The 16279-nt window shown below is 40.3% G+C and overlaps 1 protein-coding gene across 12 annotated transcripts in view; it reads left to right on the top strand.

The window, feature by feature from the left end:
- nrg1 (neuregulin 1) overlaps positions 1-14077 on the top strand; it is a 217288-nt gene extending 203211 nt beyond the window's left edge. For 4 of the 12 annotated variants that reach the window (XM_062484673.1, XM_062484682.1, XM_062484680.1 and 1 more), the window contains 7 exons: positions 1073-1131; positions 3333-3356; positions 4656-4758; positions 4958-5075; positions 5200-5330; positions 7308-7508; positions 11627-14077. In XM_062484673.1, coding sequence (XP_062340657.1) covers positions 1073-1131; positions 3333-3356; positions 4656-4758; positions 4958-5075; positions 5200-5330; positions 7308-7508; positions 11627-12305 — 1315 coding nt within the window. In that variant the 3' untranslated portion in view covers positions 12306-14077. Of the gene's footprint in view, positions 1-462; positions 531-1072; positions 1132-3332; positions 3357-4655; positions 4759-4957; positions 5076-5199; positions 5331-7307; positions 7509-11626 lie in introns of all 12 variants that reach the window. The other 8 variants (XM_062484676.1, XM_062484681.1, XM_062484684.1 and 5 more) reach the window with 7 other exon arrangements.
- Positions 14078-16279: the final 2202 nt, after the last annotated feature.

The raw sequence follows: 16279 nt of genomic DNA, 5'->3' as shown, positions 1-16279 counted from the left end.
GTATGTTTCACTCATTGAACAAATAAATTCAAATTCTATAGTTTTGTTCGGCTTGACGTAACGTCCATTATCTGAGTCGTAGGTAGGCAGCGAGGGGCGGAGCTTCAGTTCCTTCAGGCGACACGCCCCCCCAGTCTCAAGCAGAGGAGACTGCAGATTTTTTCATGATTTCAAAGCCTAATTTCAACATACTTGTTAGTGTTATTTTTTCATTCGAATTTGGATGGGTAGTTAATAACACATTATTCTGTGGTGTGGCGAACTTGTAACTAGTTTTCAGGTCCACTTTACAGGATCTTTAAGTATTTTGTACAAATTTAGTAGACGACTTAAAGGTAAGTGGAAAAATATGCTAGATCCGTGTAGTCATCATCACTTCACATACATTTGTGAATTTGTGTGTGTCCTGTGTTTCTGTCCGTGTTGTGCATCTCACTCCTTCTCTGCCCCCACCCCTCTCAGGTGCAAGACTGGCTACACTGGGAAACGATGTGAAGAAAATGTCCCTGTGAGAGTCATAAACCCAAAACGTATGTGCAAAAAACTGAATCCAACCCCACGTGTTATCGCTGGTGTTTCATCCCCGTTCCAAAGTTCCAATCGCTGTCTCTACCAGAGCCAATTCATCTGTCCCAACAATTTGTTGTGGACAGGTGTGGGAGTGTGTGGTATAAAGACCTCCTTTGTCCTAATCGGTACACATACACGTACCAGGATCTCTCATCTGCTTGTGAATGATGCCTTTTCTAAATTTATCAAAAGCCGTTGATAATTGGGCAATTGTTGCTGCATGCTGTTCACAGCAACTCTAATCTCCCTTCCTGGAATCAGAACACAAGAGCAAAGCATTGGTTGAAAAACAAAGGCCTGTGTGGGCATTGATTGGGACTTCTTTCTTAGATGTTACCTTTATGTGCTCACAAACATGCTGTGAGTAATGTTTATGGGACATACTGGTTTCTGGGTGGGCCTCCCTGATAACACCAGTGATGGGCGTCGTGGGTCTATGAGAACTGTGGTGTAAACTCACTTTTCTTCTCTTCTCTCTGTGACTTTTTTGTTTCCTTCTTAGGTGCCCAAATGAATTTACTGGTGATCGCTGCCAAAACTACGTAATGGCCAGCTTTTACAGTACGTCTATTTCCTCTTCCTGTCTGTGCTTGGATTGGAGCATGCTCAATCAGCGCTACTTCCTGTTGCTTTGATCTCCTGTCAGATTTGAGACAGAATAGGTTTTTTGCGTTTTCTTAATTGTGATGTATCCCATACCTATTTCTCGCATGTTCAAAATGTTGCCTTGTTTCTTTTAGTTGTATGTCAAAGCAGTACAGTTTGTCAAATATGGATTAGTTGCTGATAGATTTATGGAGCAGTAATTGGGTAAATTGCCCTGAAAGTCAAAAACACTCCTGTGAGGTCAGGTCATAGTGGATTTTAGAGGTGCTGTAAAACCAGAACAGACCCTGTTAAAATGACCTCTTTGATGTGAGGGAAAATACAAGGAGAGGTGAATCGCAGCCGCTCAGGCACTTTATCACCATGACATGCACTAACCTTCCAGTTCATTTACCTCAATTACCATAGGTTACTTGTCACAACAGAGGCAAACAACTACACTCATCTCTGAAACAAAACCGGGCAGAGAAAATACTCATACACTTACAACAGACTAACTCAGAGTTGTATTTTTTGTTCTCTCCACATTGGCAGCATTTGAGAAACTAATCAAAAGAGTGCAGTCACTATCTGCTCCTCTCATCGTTGCTGGCTAGTACTCCACCCTAAGTCTCTTATCTCCTTGGGAACAATCACCCTGTCCATGAACCACTAGAATTGCAGGAATGGCATAGTGCCAGAAACGCATCAGAAGGCTATTCAGCAGCAAGGTAGCAAGGGTTGTAGGGATATAGACGGAAAGGACAGCCGCAGTACTGTCGTTGATACTTTATAAATACACTCCATAACACAAGGTGGGATGGGTGATAATAATACTGGAATGTCCTGCTCGATGGTTGCCAAAACTGGGGGATTTTTTTTCGACGTTTGGGCTGGGGACGCAACTGAGGGTCATAGAGGACAGATGTGAAGACCACTGTATCAGCAGTTCAGAGGAGCTCAGTGGACCATTATTTACATCTCACTGACATAAGAAGCCTCTAGCAATGAGTATTGTTGGTTAAGGCCACAAGGCTTTTTGTTGGTTAAAGCCACTGGCTTTTTTCAGAATTTGATTTGTCCATAATATTTGTCTGCATGAGAAGAGTCATTTGATTATCCTTTGATTGACTTTCCAGTTGAACCTTGATCCTCACTAAGCTCACAAAAACTGTGGTCATATGACAGAAACTTCCAACAGGGCTTAGTTTTATACTTTATCAGATCAGGCAGAGTTTGACCTAGAGCCAGAGTTATGAAGTTAATCGTGAGCATGTAGCCTATGCTCTTGCCCCTGAGATGAGTCTGCAAAAGCAAACTGCACAGCAAAATCTCACAAAGAAAATGAGGTTTACATGGTGTTAGGCGTAATAGTAACAAATGTATGATTACAACCTCACAGACATATTCATGGCCTAATTCATTCCTCTTTTTTTCTCAGTTTGAAAATTAGATCAATGGGACACGAGTTGTTTATGTTAGCTAAAACAATACGTGTTATCTATTTAAAAGTATGTTTTCCTTTTTTTGTTTATTCCTCTAAACATATTTAACAGGCATGGCCGATTAATGACATATGAGAATTTGGTATGACAGAAATATTGACTTTGATCTTAGATTGGCATTAGTGAATGTTGAAAATTGAAAATGCATGACACCTCACAGCATGCTTATATAGGAGGTGTAGATGTCCTGTAGTGTTTACTTTAAAGTAACTAGTGCCCTAATCCTGCCTGACCGGCCATGTAGTAGCCTAGGAATGGCCTGACTTTTGATAATGCAAGGACAGTGGTGTTAGCATGCGCATGCCACTGCAGCGAGCAATCTCCTTGCAGTAGTGCTTTGGGGGTGGATACATTGTAATGCATTGTAATAGATGTATGTATTTGATAACTTTTATAATTGTGGTTTAAATCACACAGAAGTTATATGACCGTAGACCTTTTTGGAAAAATTAGTTTTACAAAATACAGTTTGACCATAACTACCTTGTTTCATCTAGGGACATTCTTGTTCAGAAAGTAGTTGATATTGCATAGGCACCATTCAATTGTTTCTCATTCCATTCTCTTCCTTAGACACTGAGTAGCTATTCTGGTGAGAAATACTGTAGTTCTGAATAACACATCATCTGAAAATACTCTTTCTTTCTTTTTATCACCTTTCTGCACTGGCAGAACATCTTGGGATTGAATTTATGGGTATGAATTGCTCCTTCCTCCTTCCTATTTTGAAGATGTAGGATTAGAAGCTTAAGCCTCCCCATCTACTCTGGCCAATTTCCTAATGCAAATGAAGGGATCATACAGCCATAGCATAACACATTTATTACACATTTATCATTTATACTTTATTTGAATGTCATTCCCGATTATGTAATTGCTGCCCTATGTACAAAGTATTGGTCCTCACCTGACATATATTTTAAATTTTTAGAGTAAGATTTGTGTAAGCGTATTGGCACATTGACCTTTACACACAAGCTACAGGCGCTGGTCGAAGACTAGGTCCTGAAATAAACACTTGCACCACTTAAGACCCAATATTCCCATCAGAGAACAGTATTCTGTATCTCACATGATGCAAAGATGGTGATAGTGTGGTTATGCTGTATGTTCAGATCCCTTCAGTTCTTGCTTTGCCTTTTACCTTTGCATCTTCCTGCGTTTCGCATGTTATGTCGGACACTGTCAACCTCTCCACTCCTCTGATTTCATCATGATTTTGTTTGTGTTTCAATGTGGCTCTTTGGTTCTTGCATCATCTCATGGTTTGCCCCTTGTCTGGTCAGTGATGGCAGTGTTTTTGTTGTGTATCTTTTAAAAGATGATGATTAACCATGAACAATTAACATGTTTTAATTTAGAAGAATTACTGTTGGTACCATTGTTTGTTCACAGGATACGTGACACATAACTAGTAAATGGCAATCATTTCCTATTCATAACTAAAGAAATGTATGAAGGATTCTTTCCAACTTCCACCATTATCATTTTTACAATAGGATTAATAAGCAGCACCACCTAATATGTCCCTCTCACAATTGTGACTCAGGTGTTGGGGCCCAGTTAACAAACAATATACCAATATAAGACTATTAACCTTACGTAGTAGTTATTTTAACTGTCTAATAACTGCCAGTTTTATAGAACAACACCTGTTTTATGGGTGATATGGTCTGGTTAAAATGCATTGCAAGAGGATGCATTTTCTGTAATTTGCCTCATCATGATTACTGATCCTGACCTTGAACTAACGCTTCCTCCCAGTCAACCTGGACTCAGCAGAACTGTCTCCTCCGATCAATGTATTCGATTTCCTATGTCTGTAACAACCAATCCCTGACTAAAATGATGTTACATCCGGTGTTGTTTGTAACTGTAAATGTTTAACCTGTGTCTAAACCCTTGTTTGGCTCTGTTGGATTTTTGGAATTAGTGGTCCATGTGGGTACATCTGCATGTTGTGGAGTTTTAAGAATGCATTGTCCTCTTTTCCAGAAGCTGAGGAGCTGTATCAGAAACGTGTATTAACAATAACAGGAATCTGCATTGCACTCCTAGTGGTTGGAATCATGTGTGTGGTTGCCTACTGCAAAACAAAGTAATTTATGTTTTATGCTAATACATACAAATAATTTTTTTAAATTAAAAACAAGAAAGAAACATTTCTCAGCTGATTACAAAAAAAAAAAAAATTGTCAGCACATGCTAACATTTTCTTACGGAACATGGTGTTCCAGTAGATTGTGGGCTGGTTGAATGCAGTCTGTCTCACCATGCAGTGTTCTTTTCATGCACAGAAAGCAGAGGAAAAAGCTCCATGATCGTTTGAGGCAAAGCTTACGAAATGATAGAAACAGCATGGCCAATGGACATCAAATTCCTAACACTCCTCTTGAAAATGTTCAGCTTGTAAATGTAAGTCTAATTTTTAGTTGGTTAGGTCATACCCTACCATTTCCGCTGTGATGCTAACCTAATTTGTATTGCAAAAAACAGAAGTATTCCCTGGAACATCCCTGGTGTCTCTCCTTCTCTTTAGCAGTACACGTCAAAAAAAGCAATGCCTGCGCATAATGTAATCGAAAAGGAAACCGAAACATCCTTCTCCACAAGCCAATATACGTCATCAGCTCATCAATCAACAATGGTCACTCACACCACCAGTCAAAGGTAAACAAATACTTTACATAAGGTTTTATATTTTTATTATTTTGTCCTTTTTGATAGTCAACTACTTTAAGAAAAGGATGAGCCTTGGCTCAGAAGTGGTTCTGTTCATGTCCCTAAGATAAAGGACCATTTACAGGATAGGATGATCTTTTATTTCCTTTTGTGTCAGATCTGTCAGAACACATGATTGCATTTTTACCTCCATTTATAATCAAATGAATCAATGCTGGGATCTACATGGACAATGCATCAACTTTTTCCTCATTTTGTTATGTTACAGCCTTATTCCAAAATTTATTAAATTCTACACACAATACCCCATAATGACAAAGTGAAAAAGTTTGATTCATTTTTATTATAGATTTACAAAAATTAAGAATGAAAAAATAACATATACATAATAGGGGTGGAACGGTACATGTATTCGTATTGAACCAAAACAGTACGGGCGTCACAGTTCGGTGCATGAAATTACTAGGAGAGTACATGGTATAAAAATAAATAAAAGATGCGTGCAAATTAATTAATGTAATGCAGAACTACTGAACTACTCGTGTTCTTTAGGGACACCTAATCTGTAGCCCCGCCTTAGCTCTGAAGCTCTGATTGGCGCCGCCGTGAGTCAGAGATAGCTAGCAGCAAATCAAATTTATTTGTATAGCCCTTTTTACACGCAAGCATGTCACAGAGGGCTTCACATATGCCCATAGAACTGCCCCTCAACCAACCTAAACCCTCAAGGAAGACAAGGAAAAACTCCCAAAAAACTCTCAACAGGAGGAAAAAAATGGAAGAAACCTTGGGAGGAGCAATTCAGAGAGGGATCCCCTCCTCCAGAGACGGTTGGTGGGAGAGAGGAGCAGAACACAGGCTAAACATAGTCATACAGTGTCGATGGGTTTTTAAAACACCAAAATCCATTATTCAACTTTATAGATGTAGGACAGGACCGGGAGAGCAGCACTAAGGACAAGTATGGTGGCAACCCATAAGAGAGAGAGGACCCGCCGGCCTCTTTAAGATCGCAGGTTTGGGAAAACTTTGGTTACCCAGTCAGTTACAGTAGTACAGGCGAGAGAGTGGTGGATAAGACGAGCACTGTGTGTCGGCGTTGTTCAGCAGTTGTGGGGTATGTGAGTGGAAATACATCGAACATGCTAACGCATCTGGATAAGAGTGTGTGCTAAATGACAAAAATATCCGACGCCATCACCCAGGTGTGCCAATCACTGGAACGAGACCCCAAAAAACTGTCCAACTTCTCCTCCCTACAGTGCTTAACCAGCCTTTAGATACACATACAAATAGGGCCAAAAAAATCACTGAAGCAAATGGAATTTACATGTCATCTTCAATGCGCCGTATTGACTCGTAGAGGTTGTTTTGCTTTTCCCTCCATTGTACCGAACCGTGATGTCTGAACCGCGGTATGAACCGAACCGTGACTTCAGTGTACCGTTCCACTCCTAGTACTTAAGTATTCACAGCATTTGCTCAATACTTTGTTACAGCACCTTTGGCAGCAATTACAGCCTCAAGTCATTTCGAGTATAACGCTACAAGCTTGGCACACCTATTTTTGGGCAGTTTCACCCATTCTTCTTTGCAGGACCTCTCAAGCTCCATCAGGTTGGATGGGGAGAGTCGGCGCACGGCCATTTTCAGATCTCCATAGATGTTCAATCGGGTTCAAGTCAGGGCTCTGGCTAGGCCACTCAAGGACTTTCACAGAGTTGTGACTCCTTTGTTATCTTGGCTGTGTGCTTAGGGTCGTTGTCCTGTTGGAAGATGAAGGAGTAGGTTTTCATAAAGGATGTATCCATTTTGGAAGTCTGTAACGTAACAAAATGTGAAAAAAGTGATGCGCTACATGTTTACCAAGAGAGAGCACACATTTTCTTTGTGCACAACTTTTATCACTGTCTGGGCCCAGTAACCATTTAAGATAACCCATTCCCCTTTGGACTGTGTCTGCAGCTGGAGTAATGGCCGAAGCGGGAGTATTCTCTCCGACAGTCGCTCCATCTTAGTGATGTCATCGGTCGAGAGCAGTCTGCACGCTACACCCAGCCGCCGGGGTCGTCTGAATGCCACGGGCGGCGCCAGAGACCTGAGTGCCTACCTAAAGAACTTGAGACACTCTCCGGGCTCCTGCAGAGACTCACCATGCAGCGAGAGGTAGTAGAATATTAATGGTGTCATGCCCTTATTTACAACGGTCTTTTCCTCAAGCAGGTACAGTACAAGGGGTGTTAAGATGATTAATTAGCTGTCAGACGCGTAGATTAGTTTCAAAACGCATCAAAGCCTTTGCCTCTCTTGGTGTCCATTTAAAAAGAAAGTTTACTCAATAATTTTTACTTTGCATTTACATTTAAATGACACTTCTGAGTGTAAAAGAATGGGTATGCTTTCATTTGGACTGATCCGAAAATTTAAAGGTTGTTCACATCGAAGGGCATGCCAATAAAATGACCTTGATAAATATTACCAAAAAATGGGAGTTCACTGGACTAATGTGTGCACCATGTAGGCTGAGGCCTTACTGCGGTGGTCTGGGTAAGAATCTGGCCCAGGACCTTTGCTGCATGTCATCCCCTTTCTCTTCCCACATTGTCTGTTTTCTTCAAACACTATCTCTGTCAGAAGTAAATAATAAAAACGTTTTTTAAAGAAATATCACAAAAGTCTTCCAAGATAATGATGATATATTTGTGCTATGGATTTTCTACAGTTCTTTTTTTAAACGTTTTCCTATACCTATAAAAACAACATGAACAGTCAAACGTTTAACAGTCAAACTGAGGTTGACACTGCGGATGCTTTGAAAGTCAAAACTAGAGATATCAGAAGAACATGTCCACAGGACTAGGTGGCGCGTGAACATGGCTGTTGCAGCAGCAGGGGCTAACTAGCTAGCACACTGGTGGTACCTCTTTCGCCCGAGCACCCACCACTTGTTCCTCGGCTTGAGGTAAAGGCCCCGGTGGATCTTGGTTGGATTGCATTTCCGATTTAGTACCCGGCTCGTTCTGGCGATTTTATTCTACTAACTCAAGTCAACATATCCAAAACTATCGACTCCCCCCAAAAAACTCATCTGTTCCCGAACCTGGTTCGAACTACTAGCTTTGTCATAGAATAATTTTTGCAGATTAATGCTGAGTTTGAAACCAATCCGAAATAGTAAACTAGCACCCCGTTTATTTGCTTACGTCAAGAAGAGTTGCCTGGAACTTCGCTTGCGGGTACAAACGGCACGAGCACAAAAGGGAACATTAGCCGATCACTGATTTACCTGGCACAGAGAGAAAGGTCTTGATAATCTACAGTTGTCTGGCCTGCAGTAGCCAGTTTTGCACACATATATGAAAGTTGTTTATAGAGTTTATTCCCGTTATTTTAAAGCAGATTTAAACATTTCGTAATGAACGTTATTACGTAAAAAACGAATGAGCCGGAAGTTCAAAGATGGCCGGGTCTGTTTCTCGCTCTTGCTTGCCTCACTGTGCCACTGAGAACTTCCCATAGAAATTAAGAAGGCACCATCTTGAAAGAGCTAATTTGCTTGGCCTACCTTATATAGGTCTATGATTGTGCCACATAAACCTGAATGCAATCGGGAACGAGACACATTTTGACGCACATTATTAGTATACGTGCACATGCTGATAATATGTCAGATAACAGTAGTGCTGTAAGTAAGCTGTACAGCTGGTAGTAAGCATGCTAATTCAACTCTAAAACCGGTTTTAGAGTTTTGGAAAATACTTCTAAAACTGTAAATGGAGCACTTATACAAATATATATTGTGATAATTATGAACATCAATCAATAGTAAACAACAAAGGGATTAAATGTTTTGCCATATCGCCCAGACCTAGCACATTGTTCAAATGACATAGCTGGCCTAAATTTAGAAAATGCCCAACTCCACTTTCACTGTTTCAGTTTTAGCTGGTCCAAAAGCACTGAACAAATACAAAATACCGTAATGGCAATGAATGGTGGAAAACGTCAGTAAAAATTATTAAATTGGAAAATCATGAATACACTAGTGCTTTCATACATAGCATCTAGACTAACATTTGACATAAAAATTGTTACTAACATTAGACAGAACAATTGTTTTCATTAATTACTTGAAACCTTAAAAGAAAAAAATAATATATATACAAACCAGTGTTTCCCATACATTGATTTATTAGTGGCGGCCCGCCACAATAAAAAATTGGCCACCACAGATAGTTTTTTTTTTTTTATTATATATTTTTTTTTACTGTTTAACATGGCAACAAAATATTTCATTGTAGAGGTGCGCGCAGGCCATTGATTATTCTCCCCTTCTTGCCCCGCTTGCGTTCTCTCTCTCACTACAACAGGGTGTCAGGTGGCTGAGCGGTTAGAGAATCAGGCTAGTAATCAGAAGGTCGCAGGTTCGATTTCCGGCCGTGCTAACTGATGTTGTGTCCTTGGGCAAGGCACTTCACCCTACTTGCCTCGGGGGGAATGTCCCTGTACTTACTGTAAGTCGCTCTGGATAAGAGCGTCTGCTAAATGACTAAATGTAAATGTACAACGGACCCGTCTGTGAATAGCCCCGTCTCCGTGCACGCTCTGAATCACCGGCTTTTTCCCTCAGAGAAGACAGCCGGAGAATCAATCCAGAGTTTACGAACGGTTAGGCCCAATCCCAATGTCCACCCTCACAGACTTTGAGGCGCGTTCTCGCTAACTCTGTGAGGGCTTAGGGCTGTCCCACAGTCAAATCGTCAAGTGTGCAAGGGCTCTTTCGCAGACATTTTGAGACCTTTATGCACCCTTTTCGTGAGTCTGCATTTTTGCAGACTTTAGAGAATTGCCCACAATTCACAGCGTTGTGACATGAAACACAAGGATTACCAGGAGAATCCCGGAAGCGAGAAAGAAATCCCGGCAAATCCGCCTCATAAGACAAGAAAGAAGAAGAACGGTAAACAAACCAGCATGCATGGAAGGAGCAATCAACCCTGCCGTAAAAATTGTTAACAAATTTAGAAAATGCCCAACTCCACTTTCACTGTTTCAGTTTTAGCTGGTCCAAAAGCAGAAAATGCCCAAGTTAACATGTAAGCTTAAACACAAAGCTCACTGATGGTTAATATAGCCAGAACTGTGTGTAGGTTTTCCTTTGATAAATTTACATTTACATTACATTTAGTCATTGAGCAGACACTCTTATCCAGAGCGACTTACAGTAAGTACAGGGACATACCCCCGAGGCAAGTAGGGTGAAGTGCCTTGCCCAAGGACACAACGTCATCGGCACGGCCGGGAATCGAACTGGTAACCGTCAGATTACTAACCCGATTCCCTAACCTTAGCCACCTGACTCCCACCTGACTCCCCACAAAAAATTCCAATATAATATTTCATCAGATTTGACAACAACATTACTATTGTCCGATAATGAAGAAAAGTGCTTCTAGGATGAATCTCTTGTTGTCGATAATGTAAAATATTTCAACTTCTGGCCTCCTTTCACTGATGTAGTGAAATGAATTACGATCGGGAGTCTGCACAGTGTTTTAATGCACACTTTATTTTGACTTTGAAGTGACCGGGGGCATGTTCCATAAAGCGAATTTAAGGCATATCGGTTACTTTCCCGTTAAGAACAGGCCCCCGATTTTTCCATTCTTACATTTTGTATTTTACCTTACGGCTTGGACGCGACTTCCGTCAAAAATATAAAAAGCTACCTATCTCTCGTGAAGCTGCGTGGAGGTTCGTGTCTAGGATGCTTCTGAAACCTGGCGTGTCTGGTGTGAACTGCACCATTGACTAGAGTGGCCGCGATCAGCCGCAATCAGCCGCAATCAGCTCAGGCATGTAACCGACATGCAGACGCGTCTGGTGTGAATAGGGGGTTAGGGTTTAGGGGGGACATTGGGATTGGGCCTTAGTATCATAATTCTCTTCACAAATGTGTCCAAAACTGATACATTGAAGTTAAATATTATAATATTCATGGTTAAACACATTTGGCAACTCACAATATGAGTCCAATGTAATGTTTATATTACATAAAGCTAAAAAAAAAAGTGCCGCTCAAATTAATGCAAAATAAATTGTGCTGCGCGCAAGCATTACTTGTTGAAGACCATATCTACACTCACATCAAAACGATACTAGGGCCTATGTTTGAGATAAACCCCTTATGTTGTAACGTCTGGCTCAGCCCCTGCCTACCACTACAAATATAATCTAATTCTGTGGGAAACACTGTTAAACCTTTCTGGTTTCATATTTTGCAGATACATCTCAGCCATGACGAGCCCAAACTGTTCTCCTCCGGTGGATATTGCATCCCCTGTTACCCCAGGGTCTCCTCCCTCCGAGGTGTCAGCACCCTTGTCCAGCCTGGCTACCTCTGTTCCCTCTGTGGCAGTCAGCCCCTCAGGCGAGGAAGAACGCCCCCTGCTTTTTGCCACCCCTCCACGACCTAAAGAAAATTTGACACACGAAGACCACAATCAATACAAGAGGATCTCTGCTCACTATAACCACGGCCATGAGACCCACAGCCCCCCACCCAGGATTGTTGAGCATGATAAATACGAGTCCACACAGTATGAGACCGCCACCATTAACGTGGCCTCTTTTCCTGCGCAGAGTATTTCCAAGAAACTGGAAAAAACCAACAACAACAACGGCCAGAGAGCAAAAAGAACAATGGCAAATGGCCACGTGGACCACAAAATGGAGTCCAACAGCAGCAGTTGTGGTAGTTCAGAAAGCGAGACAGAGGATGAGCGTGTGGGAGAAGACACACCCTTCCTGAGCATACAGATCCCTGTGGCTGTGACTCTGGATACTGCCCTCAGGCCCACAGACAGCAGCAGGACTAACCCAGCCCTACAACTTTCCCCGCAGGATGACCTGCAAGCCAGATTGTCCTGTGTCATCGTAAACCAAGATCCAATTGCTGTGTGAAGTGAAAATTAAATATGGCTTAGAAATACTTAAATAGATCAAAATGAATACAGAGTCACTACTATACCTTTATTTTCTATCAATTAAGTAGGGGGAAATCATTTAAAAAAAAAAGAATAAAAACGTATTTTAGCGATGTAGTGAATAAGGTTTTATAAAAAATAAATTAAAAAATTAAAATTACAAATTTGTTCACATCATGGAAGAGTGCCATACACATAGTATGTAGAAATGGGTCACAGTATTTCATTGGATAAAATTATCAACGGTGCCTTTAATTTCTGTATGGTGTGCTTAAGGGAACTGCATCACTGGGCCATATATTCATGACTTTCATCTTCCACTTGACATTTCTACTAGACTCCACCAGCACTATGCATTTATTGAAATGACACACAGTAGAAAAGACAGTACTCAAGGTAAGATCCTGTCAGAAATATTAATCTTTATCAAGTATTGCAGTCGGTGAAGAAGTCAAGAAAGTTTATTGCTTGCAAGGAGACAAAATCATGGTGATACAGTTGTCTGTTAGCTTGTGTGCTAGCTAACCATTTAAACGAAACCACTCTCCACAGTCATTGGTTCATACACAGGCATGCAACTGACATGGCTCTCCTTTCATTGTCTCCCTTGCATAGATCTTGCGCGCATGTATGCGTTCGTGTTTGCGTCATCAACCCTGGTTGAAACACAATAGCAGCTGAATCTCTGGGTCTGGTGTCGTAAAAGCTCCCATCTCCTTTAAACACAGAAACCCCCAAACATCCTCTAGTCTTAGTCTGTAACAAATGCTCACCCTCCCCCAGGTCAACTAAGATAAGGGTCCAGTGTGTTTATGTAAGCCTAGAGTTAACTTAGGGGTAGCTTCTCTCTACACATGGAATGTTGAACACAGTATCATTCTTATACAGGATAAAGGGTTACATCTTCAACTTTTCTGACAGATCCATACAACGATATATTCTGGAATCTATGTCAATGCGTAATATATTTCTCATTTTCAGTTATGTGGAATTCATCAGCGTATAACTTAGTGTTTACCTCTCAAAGTAAAAAGAAATGCTGTTGTTGCTACACATATTTTAATTTGCTACACATCGTTTGCTACAGTTCTTGAATAGGATAATAAAGAGGTTAAGTACAGACTTTTCTGATGGATTTGGATCATACTATTGTTTCAAGTCCGTCTTTGTGTAAAATACCATCAATTGGTGTTTGATCCTTTTTTCACACTAGAAGCACCGTATTAAATGCCATTAGTTGCCACTAGATAACCTATATTTAAGTCTAATTAGAAGGGTAATGATGAATGAACAATATGAATATATGGCTCACTTTGTCAATTTGTCAACTTTGTCAACACATCTATGGGTTCCTAAGTAATGCATTGTGGGGATTGAAGATACAGTATAGAACCATTTTAGGATACAATACAGATAGTAAAAGTCATTTTGTTGTGTTTATAGTAGTCTGTTAAGTTAAGCATATTTGTCTTTCCAGATTTCACGTTACAATATCCAAAGTGTTCTTTTTGTGTTTGTACGCATTTTGTTTAGTCATGTTTGTGTAAAAGTTATATATGTGTAATATCCTAAACATTTACCTGTTTTGTTTTCATACATTATATCCCAAGGATACATCAAGTCATAGAATACATGAAGAACTCAGACTGTCACTGTTGATTGATAACCACAATAAATATGGACAAAACATGTTTTCTTTCCAAACATATAACTTTTTGTGGCATTACCACCAATATATTACAACGGTAATTTTTTTTTTTTTAAGTACTTATTTGAATCAGACTCTGTCACAGTCTTCTCATCGCCAGGGTTATACGATTAAGGCATTTTTTGCCCCTTAAGTTTTACAATGGCCCAAAGGAAATTAAGAAGAATTTTGTATTTATATTATTTATTTATTTATTTATTTATTTTGTGGGCCTTATGTTGTCATTTAATTATATATTTGAATCAGTGTTGGAAACATTTGGTTAGTTTATTTAGAATTTATAACTTTTGTATGTGCTGTGTTTTTCTGTCCCAATTTGCCTTTATATGCTCTTGTCTTCAGTGTGGGGTCAACTACGCTACATTTGATAACCAAATCTGTTATTCAACACTAAATAATTAAACATTATAACATGCATACATAGAAATTAAAAACTAGTGTAATTATAGAGTAATTATAACTAGGGATTATTTAGTAGACTAGTAACTAGAATATCTTGTGTCAAGCTTTAGCCTGGCATACCCCATGATGCATTGCTTTAAAACCAAGGTGTGTCTTCAATTTCTGTAAATACTTCATGAAAACCTTGAGTGCTTTTGGTTTTTATTTGAAATATTAAATCAATGTTTTGTGCTTGAGCTTCACCTCAGCCTTTGCAAAAACCTACACCATACAGTTTCCTTTTCAGCACGCGTAGGTCTCAAAAACATTGTGACTTCAAGATGACTAAAGTTGTGCTGATATTGTACAGTACCCAGGTATGATTTTTTTTTTTTTTTATCAAATAAAGGTGATTACAACATTTTTGTTGAATCAATTTGTTAGCCATTGTCAGAACAGCTGGGTGAGCACAGATGGGTGTAATTGTAAAGTTACTAATATGGAATGTGCATGACATCACAAAGCAAAATGCAGAAATACTGTATGTGCATGACCAGAGATGTTGAATTACCATATTTCTTTGATTTAAACGACGCCCTCAAATAAACGCTGCCCTCGAATAAACGCTGCACCTAAAATTAACATTATGTAATACACGCGGAAGACATATGGTATGCTAGTAGCAGCATGTCATTTCAATGAACATTCTCTTGTGTTGCACTAGGGGCCCACTGCTAGCTAAATACGTTTCAAATATCACATCAACATACCTTACTTGGCAAATGACACTAGCTATCTAGAGACTAGCTGTTAGTCGGCATTAGAAGGGAAGCTTACGAAAAAATAACTAGAAAACGAAAAGTAGTCTAGCCCAGTGTTTCCCAACCTTTTTTCAGTCATGGCACCCTTACAAAAGTAAAAAAATGAAAAGGACTTCACTCTACATATCCCAAATTCTCCTGATTGAGGAAAGTTTTTTTTAAGCAAAAACCTTGCTGCTTGATAGCCATCGAACGGCTGTATGTCATAACAAGCTGTTCCGCTCCCATTTGCTCGCATAAAATCTAAAATAGACGGCTCTTCAGTGGGCATGCCTTGAAGAAATTAACTAGGCCTATATATACTGCTCTGTCCAGTACATCAGACTTCCTTCGGGAGCGTCTTTGCTACCAGTGCCTCCCTATGTAAAATTCAGTGAGTGGCTTTCACATGTGGGTTTTGCGCTCTGACAGTGCATTCACACTGCAGCAACCCGAGCGACAACATGCTCTCCATTCATTTTCAATAAAGCCAGGCAAATCGCTTGCGTGGTGCATTGTGAGTAAAGATGCCCATGGCTCACTCCTACTGTCCCTTTATTTCTTTAAAGTGCCCGTTTTTAAACCAGATGTCCATTTTGATGAATGTAGTAAGCGAAAAAAAATTATGAATGAATGATCACTTAGCGCCTAATATGAACAGGGCGGGGCTATTGTGACACAGACGTGCTTGTAAAATGAAATTAGATCATGAGTAATTTACAACTTGTAACATGAAATTGTATTTCTCAATAAAACTTTGGCATGTGAAGTTTTACGACGGCGTATTAGGGCTAGTGTAGGTTAAAAAAAATCGGAGCCGGAGGAGGGGGGGTTCCGAGATTAAAGTCACAAATTTGCAAGAAAAGGGGAGTCAGGTGGCTGAGCGGTGAGGGAATCGGGCTAGTAATCCGAAGGTTGCCAGTTCGATTCCCGGTCATGCCAACTGACGTTGTGTCCTTGGGCACTTCACCCTGCTTGCCTCGGGGGAATGTCCCTGTACTTACTGTAAGTCGCTCTGGATAAGAGTGTCTGCTAAATGACTAAATGTAAGAAAAAACCCCG

This window comes from Osmerus eperlanus, chromosome 18 (genome assembly GCF_963692335.1).
Source record: "Osmerus eperlanus chromosome 18, fOsmEpe2.1, whole genome shotgun sequence".
Taxonomy (NCBI): Eukaryota; Metazoa; Chordata; class Actinopteri; order Osmeriformes; family Osmeridae; genus Osmerus; species Osmerus eperlanus.
The sequence above is the reverse complement of the archived record's forward strand: the minus strand, read 5'-3'. Positions and strand labels throughout refer to the sequence as shown.